A 13,251-nucleotide genomic window follows, 5' to 3' on the forward strand; every position below is an offset into this window, starting at 1 on the left:
CTTTATTAACGGGTCCCGCAGTCCAGTCACTAACAGGTTGCGTAGTGTAATGTCAACAGGTCCTACCCCTACTCCGTTTTTTCTTTCGATGGCCGTGTGTAATTCTTGGAGGACATTCATATACTGGGTGATGGTCTCCCCCTGCATCCGACTGAACAACCGGGTTCTTAACTCTCCCACGTTGGTTGGGTCCCCATGGGTCTGTTCTAAAATCTGCAAAACCTTATCAAAGGTGTTGCGGTGTCCCAAGGGTTTTAACATCACTGAATTCCGAGCCTCCCCATCTAAGGTCATGAGAGCAACTTCTGCTTCCAGATCAGGAGTCATTGGGTGCATTCGAAAGAGCCCCTGCATCCGCTCTGTCCAGCTCCATAGCATGGTATTGGAGCCAGAAAATCTAGGCAGGTTGCTCAGCATAGCCCTGAACGAAATGCTGGAGCAAGGGCCCTCATCAACTGTTGAGTGCACGGCCCTGCCCTGATCTTGTCCGCGCTCGGAGACTGCATCCTACCGACTACGCCAAGTGTAGGTAACAGCAGGTTCGCAGGATGCAGTGACGAGACGCGAGACTGGTTGACCTTTGAAAAGCAAACTTTTATCATTTAAAGCCGCTAGGGCTATACTAGGCAACCAAAAAGGGATAACAACAGTTGTCCTCGCAGTGACTCAGTACAACCAAACACTTTTTGAAAAGAACACGACTAACCCGGCCGAGGCTGGTTACCATGGGGCCACGGTATGGCCGTCTACGGGTCCTTATACTCTATAATGTCACTTATCCATCCTGACGTCCCTCAGCATCTATGTGGAAGCTGTGTTGCTGATGAAGCTGCTTTGGCGTCTTTGATAAGGCTGCTTTGGTGTCTCTGATGAAGCTGCTTTGGCGTCTTTGATGAGGCTGCCTTGGTGTCGCAGCCGCTGGGCCCTGCTGCTGAAGATTTGGAGTAGTCTTCGGGTGCCCCAGCACCCAGGAGGAGTTGGGGCACAACAGGCCCTGATGGAGTCCTGAGATGAAGTAACCCCCTGTTGTAACAGCAGGGTTGCGCTTGTTAGTGAGTTCAATGGGACTCCTGTCCCCAAGCAGGGTTGTGTCGCAGTGCTCAAGAGTGGCGGTTTACAGGCCGTGCGCACATTCTGGGGCTGTGTGCAGAGTGTCTCTGTTGACGAAGAACAGGCCCCAACTGCCGACTGCAGCGGGGTGAAGGCGGCTGTGAGCGGTGATAGACAGGCCGCAACCATGGGCTGAAGGGGGATGGCAGCAGCCGGGAGAGGGAGCGGACAGGCCGCGGAAGGCTCGAGCTCAGCGGTAACGGCCGAGGATGACCGGAGGCAGATCGTAACCCAGGATTGGGGTGAAGAGGCAGTCCCCTGTTGGTAAGCTCGGCGCCTCTTTCCTGAGGGCCACTGCGTATCTACCCTCTGCTGCTGGTCTCTTCTCTGAACTGTCAGTGTCCTTCCCATTCTCTCACGCCCCCTCCGTCACCTGCTCCGTGTCTGACGTATCACCAACTGACTCCTCTGCGTGCTCCCTGTCCCTTTTATACTCGCCCCTCCCCTTGCTGTCCTGTCACTCTCAACAGTCAACTCTCCTCCTCTGTTCCCCGGGTATTGTTTCCTTAAGAACTCAGATGGCGGTCCCCTTGGTTCCGGCCCAGACACTCTGTGGGGGTCCTCCTCCCTACAACTCTGCCTACTGCTAAAGAGAAATGAATATTCACTGCAATGGCAATGAATATTCATTTCTCTTATAGCACATACAATTACAGCCGCAGCCACTGGCTTCCAGCAACTGTAAAAAACACCTCCCACTTACCTTCCCAGTGCGCCCTTACAGCATCTTGTTCCAGCTTCCAGCAGCTCCTGCGGCCGGGTGATCACATGTCCCTGGTGAATGAAGCGAGGTGAATATTCATTATCCTCATTACCTTCCGGCTGGAAGCCGGAACAACAAGACGCTGCGAGGGCACAAAGGGAAGGTAAGTAGGAGGGTTTTTTTATGCTTTTCTCATTTGGGGCATGCATTCAAGGACAGGGATGAGGAGCCATGCATACCAGGACAGGGATGAGGAGCCATGCATACAAGCATGGGGATGAGGAGCCATGCATACAAGGATAGGGATGATTAGCAATGCATACAAGGATAGGCACAATGCATACCCAGCTTATACTCGAGTCAATACGTTTTCCCAGTTCTTCGCAGCAAAATTAGGTGCCTCGGCTTATGCTTGGGTCAACTTATACACGACTATATATGTTATTTAAAAGTCCCATACCTATTATTTGAAAAAAACCTATACATGTTGGGTATCTACATACACGTACTGACCTGGAGAATCAAATTAACAGGTCAGTTTTACCATATAGTGAGCATGGTAATTAAAAAAAAAACAATTGTGGAATTGTACTTTTCTTTGCAATTTCAATGCACTTGGAATTTTTTTCCACTTTCTACTGCATCACATGATAAAATGGAAAAGAACAAATAAGTCTGCATATGGTTATGGGGACGGAAAAATGAAAAAGCTATGGCTCTTGGGAAATGAAGAGGGAAAAACAAAAGCGCTAAAACAGAAAATTGTAAAGTAATGAAGGGGTTAGCATACATGGATCTCTTAATGATCAGGCACTGATCACTTCCTTCAGTCTAAATCTACAATTTTCACATTCTAAGGCTAAGTTCACATTAATGTTCGGGGGAATGCAACAAGTTGCGTTTTGTGTGGACGGCAGGCACGTCAAAACGATGCATCCGCATACATCCGCATGCCTTCATACCCAATGTTTAAGATAGGTACGCAGGACGCATGCAGAAGTATGTGGAAGTAGGCGGAGCTTAATGGAGGAAGTACGTATCCCTTGACAAAGCCCCCGAACGCTAATGTGAACCCGGCCTAATATATACCATTGTATGAACAGGTGTGTTGACAGGCACTGTACACAGTTTTATGTATTATTTTGTACAATAAATACTTTGTAAAAAATCAGTAACTCTTCTGTGTTTGTTTTGTGGTACATGCAACTTTTAAATACATTTTTATTACACTCTTTAGTAGGCAAAATAAACTAGAAACTTATATTTTTTTATTTTATGCATTCATGTTACAGTCAGCACCGACACAATTCCTGAGCCTGTGCCATACCTGTGACATAAATGTACGTCGGATTGCGGGAAAGCACAATCTTGACATATAGTTACCTCATTTTGCACGAAGAGGTTAATATTATTATTGCAGTGAAATGACAATACAGGTACAATCAGAGCAAGGATAAACTTGATAGAATCTTAGAGGTTTGTTAGTGTAGATTTACTTACTTGCACATTTCGATTGAGACTTATTGCTGGCATGAACACACCATCAATGTTCTCAAATGCTACAGGACCCTGCTGCCTCCCATTTATATGGAATATTAGTATGCGCTTGTTAAGGTCCAGGAGTATGCCAACTACAGTCCCTTTGCTCACTCCTCCTTCTGTTCTGGAAAGATAGTAATGAGAAAACAGTAAATACTCTGAATCCAAGTCTACATTTGACAATACAATGTACATTAGATGTGTGTGTGTCTATGTATATATACATACTGTATATATACACACACGTAGTCAAAATTATTGGTACCCCTTGTTCAAACAACTTGAATCTGACAAAAGTAATAATAAATCAAAAATCTATGAAAATGAACAAATGAAAGTCAGACATTGCTTTTCAACCATGCTTCCACAGAATTTAAAAAAATAAATCTCATGAAATAGGCCTGGACAAAAATGATGATACTCTTTACTTAATATTTTGTTGCACATCCTTTTGAGGCAATCACTGCAATCAAAAAATTCCAGTAACTGTCAGTGAGACTTCTGCACCTCTCGACAGGTATTTTGGCCCAGTCCTCAAGAGCAAACTGCTCTAGTTGTCTCGTGTTTGAAGGTTGCATTTTCCAGATGGCATGTTTCAGCTCTTTCCAAAGGCCACTTCAGAATAGTCCAATGTTTTCCTCTTAGCCATTCTTGGGTGTTTTTAGCTGGGTGTTTTGGGTCATTATTCTGTTGCAAAACCCATGACCTGTGACTGAGACCAAGCTTTCTGACTGTCAGGAACACCGCACTGCACTTGCTCACTGAGCCAGTGCGCGTGTCCTGAGTAAGACAACCTGTGCTCAGAGATACCTGTGGAGTGGGCAGCAGCAGAGAAGATGCATGTTTCAGACCCACAGGACCTGAAGCATGTGACTGCTGGGGGCGTGGCCTAAACTCCCGAGAGTTAGGAGCTGCAGGAAAACTCCTAGAATGGTAACTTCGGAACAAAGTAACTAATAGGCATAGACAGGGAAATAAACCAGATCAGGCCGGGGTCAAAGCACGAGATAGCACGACAATTACCAAAGGGCAAGACAGAACGGATAGTCAAGACGTAGCCAAGAAGTCAGAAACCAGAGAAGCAGATATACAGTACAGAATCAACAGGCAAACTCACAACGGGGGACAGAACCAGATCAGAACCATATAAGCAAGCTTTAAGACAACGAACAGGCACACAGGGGTCACAACACTCGGCCAAAGGCAAAAGTATAACTGACAGGGATCAGAGTATCTCAGGGCAAAAAAAAGCTCTGCCTGAACCAAAGAGAGGCCACAATAATTAACCCCAAGTGTGCAGGTCAAAGCCTGCACTGAGCTCAAGACATTAACCCCTGACATGCACTTTAAAACCTGCACTGGGATCATGACAGTACCCCCCTCTCAACGGGGGGCCACTGGACCCCCAGGTTTCCCCGGGTACTTGGCATGGAAAGCTCAAACCAGGCGATCTGCATGTACAGAGTGAGCAGGGACCCACGAGCGATCCTCCGGTCCATATCCCTTCCAGTGGACCAGGTGTTGCAAAGAGCGGCGCACCCGCCGAGAGTCCACAATATGTCCAACCTCATACTCCAAGTGACCCTCCACCAACACTGGAGGAACAACAGACTCGGAGTCCTCCTTGACAGACCCCATGGGTTTCAACAGAGATTTATGGAACACATTGGATATCTTTAAGGAGGCGGGGAGACGCAACCTATATGCCACCGGGTTGACTATCTCCACAATCTCGTATGGACCAATGAACTTTGGTCCCAATTTAGCTGACGGTACCTTCAAGTTGATGTTATGTGTGGAAAGCCAAACCTTCTCCCCCACCTGAAACATGTGTCCCGGGGCCCTCTTTTTGTCAGCAAAATATTTGTACCTCCCCTGGGCCCGAGAGATATTACGCTGGACTTCAGCCCAGAGGTTTTTTAACCGTTGGACGGACCCCTCTGCCCCTGGACAACTGGAATCCACCCGTGAAAACTCCCCAAAATGAGGATTAAACCCATGATTGATTAGGAATGGGGACATGTTGGTGGACTGACTCACCCGGTTGTTAAAAGCGAATTCCGCCAACGGTAATGCATCACACCAATCCTCCTGTCTGGCAGAGGTCAGACACCTGAGAATTTGTTCCAGGGATTGATTGGTGCGTTCTGACCATTACTCTCCAGGTGATATGCCGACGAGAAGGAGAGTGAAATGCCCAATTTCATACAGAATGCCCTCCAAAATTTGGCCACAATCTGCACACCTCTGTCAGACACCACATTCAGGGGTACCCCATGCAATCGGACCACATGCTGCACGAACAACCTTGACAATGTTTCTGCTGAGGGTAGTGCTGCCAATGGAATGAAATGGGCCTGTTTTGAAAACCTATCCACACCACCCAGATCACGGTATTGCCCCTGGAAGGTGGAAGACCGGTAATAAAATCCATGGAGAGATGAGTCCATGGCCTATCAGGAACGGTAAAGGTATGAGTTCCCCAGCTGGCCGGCCATGCAAGCTTTTGGAATGGGCACAAACTCCACAAGCAGCAATGAATTTCTTGACATCGGACCCCAGTGAAGGCCACCAAAAAATCCTGGCTACTGCCTCTCTAGTGGCCGTGATACCGGGATGAGCACTCAGCCTAGACTCATGAAACTCCTGCAGAAGTCTAGGCCGCAATAAATCCGGAACAAACAATTTATCCTCTTGCCTGGTCATCGGAGCTAGGAACTGAGCCCTCAAAATTTCTTGTTCCAACTCTGATGAGACCCCCGCCACTACCACCCCTGGGTTAAGAATGGAGGACGGCAGCTCGGGGGGAGACACCGGGTCAAAACTTCTGGACAGGGCATCCGCTTTAACATTTTTTGGACCCTGGTCGAAAAGTAATGGAGAATTGAAAGCGTGAAAAAAAAGTGACCAACGGGCTTGTCTAGGAGTAAGCCTCTTAGCAGATTCAAGGTATGCCAAATTTTTGTGATCCGTGATAACAGTGATAGGGTGAGCCGCCCCTTCCAAAAAGTGCCTCCATTCTTCGAATGCCAGCTTGACCGCAAGAAGTTCTCTATTGCCTACATCATAATTTCTCTCGGCGGATGAGAACTTCTTGGAGAATGCACAGGGTTTGAGATCAGTAAGGGTGGCCGCACCTTGGGACAACACTGCCCCCACTCCTACTTCAGAAGCATCCACCTCCACAATAAATGGTTTGGACGGGTCTGGTTGGACCAACACCGGGGCGGACATGAAACATTTCTTAAGAGCTGAGAAGGACTCCTTAGCAAGTTCTGACCAATTTTTTACATCAGTCCCCTTCTGGGTAAGATCTGTGCGTGGTTTAACCACTTGAGAGAAACCTTTAATGAATCTCTGGTAATAGTTTGCAAATTCCAAGAAGCGCTGGAGCCCTTTGAGATCATGAGGCTGAACCCAGTCTGCGATCACCAGCACCTTCTTAGGGTCCATACGAAACCCCTCACGAGATACACTCAGCCCCAAAAAAGACAGTTCCTGTACGAAAAATGAAAATTTTTCCAATTTAGCAAACAGGTGGTTCTCCCTGAGTCTCTGGAGAACTGTCTGTAGATGTTGTAAGTGAGACTGACTGTCCGGGGAATATACCAAAATGTCATCCAAATAAATGACAACAAAACGGCCTATCAGGTCAGAAAACACAACATTGATAAAGTTCTGGAAAATAGCGGGGGCATTAGTTAACCCAAAGGGCATAACCAGGTTTTCAAAGAGTCCCTCAGATGTGAGGAATGCAGTTTTCCACTTTTCCCCTTCCTGAACCCTTATCAGGTTGTAGGCCCCCCTGAGATCTAATTTGGGCCCCAGATACAGTAACTGGTTACATAGGTCTGGGATGAGGGGAAGTGGATAAGTGTTCCTAACCGTTATCTTGTTAAGTTCCCGAAAGTCGAGGCACGGCTGCAAACCACCATCTTTCTTCTTCACAAAAAAGAATCCTGCTGCCACGGGTGACGCAAAAGGCCTGATATGCCCTTTGCAGAGACTCTCAACTATGTTCTCCTTCATGGCTTGACGCTCAGGCCCGGACAAATTGAACAATCGAGCCTTAGGTAACTTGGCTCTGGGTACTAAATCAAAGGCACAATCGTAGGGTCTATGTGGTGGCAGCGCCTCAGCCTCACTTTCGGAAAATACGTCTTCGAAATCCTTCAGGTACTCCGGAATACCTTCCAGACCGACAGACGACACAGATACGGTTTTAACAGAGTTAACAAAAGGCCCCAGGTTACAACACTTATCTTTACATCTCCATTGAGTGATCTCCCCTGTCACCCAATCAATGGTAGGATTATGGCATTGAAGCCAAGGCATCCCCAGTACCAGTCCTGCAGGCAAGTTATCTACCACATGACAACTTAGTTTTTCCACATGAGTGGAACCCACTTTCAGAGAAAAAAGTTCAGACCTGAAACAGATACCGTCCCGGGTAAGAGAGGACGAGTCACTTGCCACAAGTTTAACAGGATCTTGAAACCTGACTGTCCCTATCTTATTAAGAGTCATAATCCGGGCATCAATCAGGTTAACAGCAGAGCCACAGTCACAAAGGCAGTAGTCTGAACAGGACCATCACCAAGTTCCAGTTCCATCCAAAGCACAGTTTTTGCAAGTGAGGAAAAAGGTACCTGAAGGTCTGGGTAGCCTCCTCGACTACTACCCAGACCTAGTCGTTTCCCGCCACCTTGGAGGATGATGGATAGGAGGGGGGGTCCTTCTTTCAATGTCCAGATTCCCCACAATAGAAGCACAACTGCTTCTCCCAGTGGCGTCTTCTTTCTTTTTCCTCACAGGTGACAGCGCTCACCTCCATAGCCACAGGAAGAGTCCGGGTCTCATCTCCACTGGAGAATAATGATGTTTCCAGTTGCATAACGCCTCTAGCCCGCAGTCTGCGATCCATGCGAACCGCTTGGGTCATGGCATCCTCCAGGGAGTCAGGTGGAGGATGGAGTGCCAGGGCATCCTTCAGACGTTCTCTCCGGGGCAGAAGAGGAAAGAGAAAATGCCCAGGCTTGTGGGGACCCATAAGGAGGGACATAACTACCCCCACCCTCTGTTTCTCATCCCCAGAGGAGCGGGGTCTCAAGGAGAAAAAGAGCTTACAGCCCTCTTTAAATGTACTAAATTCATTTTTGTCACCAGCAAACTTATCTGGTAACTTAACCAGGGATTTGGGTGGGACTAAAATGACATCTCTATTTCCCACCTGCTGAAAGCACCCCACGAACCGAGTCTGCAACCTGCTGTTGGGACTGGGCCAGACCTTGGTGTTCCAAACTTAGCTTCAGCAGCGACTGAGTCAAGCATTTCACCTGCTCAGATAAGGCATGCATTGGGTCAATGCTGCAGAAGTGATGAGAGAAAAAAAAAAGTTCATGGTCAGTTATAATGTCAGGAACACCGCACTGCACTTGCTCAATGAGCCAGTGCGTGCGTCCTGAGTAAGACAACCTGAAACCAGAGATAACTGTGGAATGGGCAGCAGCAGAGAAGATGCGTGATTCAGACCCACAGGACCTGAAGCACGTGACTGCTGGAGGCATGGCCTAAACTCCCAAGAGTTAGGAGCTGCAGGAAAACTCCTAGAATGGTAACTACGGAACAAAGTTACTAATAGGCATAGACAGGGAAATAAACCAGATCAGGCCGGGGTCAAAGCACAAGATAGCACGACAATTACCAAAGGGCAAGACAGAACGGATAGTCAAGACGTAGCCAAGAAGTCAGAAACCAGAGAAGCAGATATACAGTACAGAATCAACAGGCAAACTCACAACGGGGGACAGAACCAGATCAGAACCATATAAGCAAGCAATAAGACAACGAACAGGCACACAGGGGTCACAACACTCGGCCAAAGGCAAAAGTATAACTGACAGGGATTGGAGTATCTCAGGGCAATAAAAAGCTCTGCCTGAACCAAAGAGAGGCCACAATAATTAACCCCAGGTGTGCAGGTCAAAGCCTGTACTGAGCTCAAGATATTAACCCCTGACGTGCAGGTCAAAACCTGCACTGGGATCATGACAGGCAGAAGCACTATGCTGTTTCCACTCCTTCAAGATCGCTGGACATGTTGGCATCAAGAGGACCCTTGCGTTGGTTTCCCATTATTACTGGTGGCCTTCTCTACGCCAAGATGTGTCGGACTTCGTGGCCTCCTGCTCAGTTTGCGCCAGGAACAAGGTACCTAGAAGCTTGTCTCCCGGTCTCCTTCAGTCTTTGCCTGTTCCCAAAGCTCGTTGGCAACACATCGCCATGGATTTTGTTACCTTCTTACCCTGCTCTTCTGGATGCACGACTGTTCTGGTGGTAGTCGATCGGTTTTCCAAAATGTCCCATTTTGTCCCGTTACCCGGCTTGCCCACGGCCTCCAAATTGGCTAAAATCTTCATTCAACAAATTTTCAGATTACACGGGCTTCCTCAGCGAATCGTGTCTGACCGCGGGGTACAGTTTACCTCCTGCTTCTGGAGAGCACTCTGTAAACTCTTGGGCATATCCCTGGATTTCTCTTACGCTTATCATCCACAGACCAACGGGCAAGTCGAACGGGTCAACCAGGTCTTGACCTCCTACCTGCGGAACTTCTCTAATGCCCACCATGACAATTGGGTCAACCTTCTTCCATGGGCAGAGTTTGCCCATAACAATCACCCCAATGAATCCACCACCAAGTCTCTGTTTTTTGTGGTCTCTGGTCAGAATCCAGGTGTGCCTCTTCCAGTATCTCCATCCTCCGGCGTACCTACCGCTGATGCCCTCTCCCAAAAGTTTTCCCAGGTCTGGAGGAAGACCAAAGAGGCTCTTGTACAAGCCGCGGCCCGGATGAAAAGACATGCCGACAAGAGACGGAGGGATCTCCCACCATACCATCCAGGTGACAAAGTCTGGCTGTCAACCAAGCACATCCACTTGAAAATCCCTTCTTATAAGCTGGGTCCCCGGTATATCGGCCCCTTCGAGATTCTGGGACGCATCAACAATACGGCCTATAGATTGAAGCTGCCTGCTTCACTCCGGGTCCATAACGCCTTCCATGTCTCGCTCCTGAAACCGGTCATCCTCAATCGGTTCTGTCCTGCGCCTCCCGTTGTTCCCCGGCCAGTAGGGGCCGATATTTTGGCCATGGAAAAGGTTAGAGGAAAGACCTTTTTCCTCAGTGATTGGCGAGTGTTCGGGCCTGAGGAGAGGTCTTGGGAACCGCGAGAGAATGGGGATGCTCCTCGCATCATGGACCAATTCTTGGCCAATTTCAGAAGGAGGGGACGTAAAGGGGGGGTACTGTCACGCTGGCGCCGCCATTACCGGCACCGCCTGTCAGGTCGGGGCCGGCGTCACCTAACTCACCGGTCCTCGTCCTTTCTGCTGCTGCTCCCAGGGTTCCCCCTCGGATCCCCGTTTACCGCTCTGGCCACCGCGCTACGTCTTCAGCCTCCCGTCCTGCAGCCCGAGGGATTGTGCACGTGGGTTCCTCTTCCTTCCCTGCTCCTGCTTCAGGTATGTGTCTTAGGCCGCAGGCGCGCGCTCCTCTCTCCCCTTAACTCATTCTGCACCTCCCCTGTGCAGCGAGCACCAATCAAGCTCCTGCACAGGGTTTACCAGGCGGCTCCTCCCTCATGGAGGTGCCTGATTATCGTGTGCCTTTCTTACAGTACTCTGGCCCCGTCTGGTCACTCCTTTCTCCAGTCACTCCTGACTCTGGTCACTCCTTTCTCCAGTCGCTCCTGACTCCGGTCACCTCTGACTCCAGTCGCTCCTGAGCCACCCCTCTTAGTACCAACTGTCACGGTATTCGACTCCTTCGGGCCTGCTTCTAATGGTCCCTGTATAAGGGTCAGCACCACCTGGCCAGCTCGCCCCAGGGATCCCGGTACCGTGACCCAGAGGGTCCACTCTTGCTACCCATAACAATAACAGCTACATCTAGATGGCAGTCTGCATTGTTGCATGATGCAACCATATAGCCTGTCATCCAGCAGAGACACTAACCAACGTGTACTCAGTGTCTCCCTGTGAACTCCTATTCCCTGTCTGAGTGTACCGCGAGCGTGAGAAAGTTCTGCTCGTGGTGCTGTCAGACTGGTCCTGGGAGTTCATAGCCAATTAACTCACTTCACCTTTCTGACATCAGCAAAATCGCCACAGGACATTTTCTGCGGAAAGGTGAGGAATATTGTTGTTTTTTGATTTTTAGCCCTTTTGCAGATGACAAGGGCGTCTGTGGAGTGTGTGAGGGCGAGATTTATTAAAGGAGTCTGTGTCATTCTTTCAATTAAAGAGCTTTATTCTGGGTGTCTGTTTTCATACAATGCGACATCCTAACCTCAGGGCTTGATGTCACCTGGCAATACAAAGGTGACATCAACCCCTCAACTATCACCCCACTTGCCACCGCTACAGAGCAAGTAGGAAGAGCAAGACTGAGGCTATGTGCCCACGTTGCATTTTTTTAAGTGTTTTTGAAGCGTTTGTGCCGGATCAGGCGCTTCAGAAACGCTTAAAAGAAGCTTCCCATTAAATTGAATGCATTTTTGGCTTTTTGTGCCAATGCATGCATTTTTAACCGCTCAGAAAACGCTTAGCGGCTAAAAACGCAGCATGCTCATTATTTTCCGCATAGGTTCGCGTTTTTAGCCATTTCAAATGTTTCCAGAAACCGCGCAAAAACAAACGCATCGAAAACGCGTGGGTTTTGTGCAAAAATCACGCAAAAAAATGCATGGAACTAAAACGTGCGGTTTCTGGGAACGAGTCCGGTTTTCTGAGCGTTTTAAAAACGCTAACGTGGGGCACGTAGCCTAAATGCCAGAACTTAGAGATTCGCCATTTCAGTTGATAGCTGATGTTTTTTGCCTGGGGGGCTAGTATCCATGCGCAGGAGGTCACGCCATTTCTTTCAGAAAAATTATCTTTTATTAATTAAATACATGTACAGTAAGCTGCACACACACTGTACTAATTGTATTTGTCACTGACATCTATCCATCTATCTATTCTATTTGTATTTAGTGTGTGTATTTCATCTCTTCTATCCTGTCGGCTCCTGCTGTGATTTTACACTATGTGGTTCAGGTCTGATATTCATTCCTGCTGCGTCCTGCAGGCCATGTCAGTTATATTTTCTGCCTACGGCATGAGTATCTGACTCTGGTAGTACCCTGATTGGTCCTGTTGCGCTTTCTGACCTTGCCCATGTCTGTTCCTCCCTCTCTGTCCGTCCCGTCTTGGTGTTTCCTGATTGCTTTTGGATTTCTTGGTATTTGCAGGTCTGTTACCATACTTCATATAGAGGAAAAAATCCGGCACTCCCAGGCAACTATAGGCCGGTGAGTCTGACTTCTATACCAGGAAAGATCTTTGAACAAATTATTAAACAACATGTATGTCAATACCTGGATAAGAATGAAGTGATTAAACAGAGTCAGCATGGGTTTGTAACTAATAAGTCATGTCAGACTAACTTAATTTCCTTCTATGACGGTATCACTGATTGGGTGGATCAAGGAAATGCTGTAGATATAGTATATCTTGACTTCAGCAAAGCATTTGACAAAGTCTCTCATACAATCCTTATTGAAAAAATGACTAAGTATGGAATGGACAAGGCAACTGTTAGGTGGATTCATAACTGGCTTAGTGATTGGACCCAAAGAGTGGTCGTAAATGGCTGCACATCCAGTTGGAAGAATGTCTCAAGTGGGGTACCACAGGGCTCTGTCCTGGGCCCTGTATTGTTCAACATCTTTATCAACGATTTAGATGAAGGAATTGAGGGTAAACTGATTAAATTTGCTGATGACACAAAGCTAGGAGGGATAGCTAATACTAGAGAAGAGAGAGGATTCAAAAAGATTTAAATAAACTGGAGAAGT

At 47.9% G+C, this 13,251-nt stretch overlaps 1 protein-coding gene across 4 annotated transcripts in view; it reads right to left on the reverse strand.

Moving 5' to 3' along the window:
• Positions 1 to 13,251, reverse strand: part of TRIM67 (tripartite motif containing 67) — a 779,172-nt gene that overhangs the window by 14,736 nt on the left and 751,185 nt on the right. For 3 of the 4 annotated variants that reach the window (XM_073551878.1, XM_073551876.1, XM_073551877.1), the window contains exon 9: positions 3,314 to 3,476. In XM_073551878.1, coding sequence (XP_073407979.1) covers positions 3,314 to 3,476 — 163 coding nt within the window. The remainder of the gene's footprint in view (positions 1 to 3,313; positions 3,477 to 13,251) is intronic. The other variant, XR_012221447.1, reaches the window with a different exon arrangement.

Source organism: Dendrobates tinctorius, unplaced genomic scaffold, assembly GCF_039654945.1.
Source record: "Dendrobates tinctorius isolate UK_male_01 unplaced genomic scaffold, ASM3965494v1 ptg000181l, whole genome shotgun sequence".
In the NCBI taxonomy this organism is placed as follows: domain Eukaryota; kingdom Metazoa; phylum Chordata; class Amphibia; order Anura; family Dendrobatidae; genus Dendrobates; species Dendrobates tinctorius.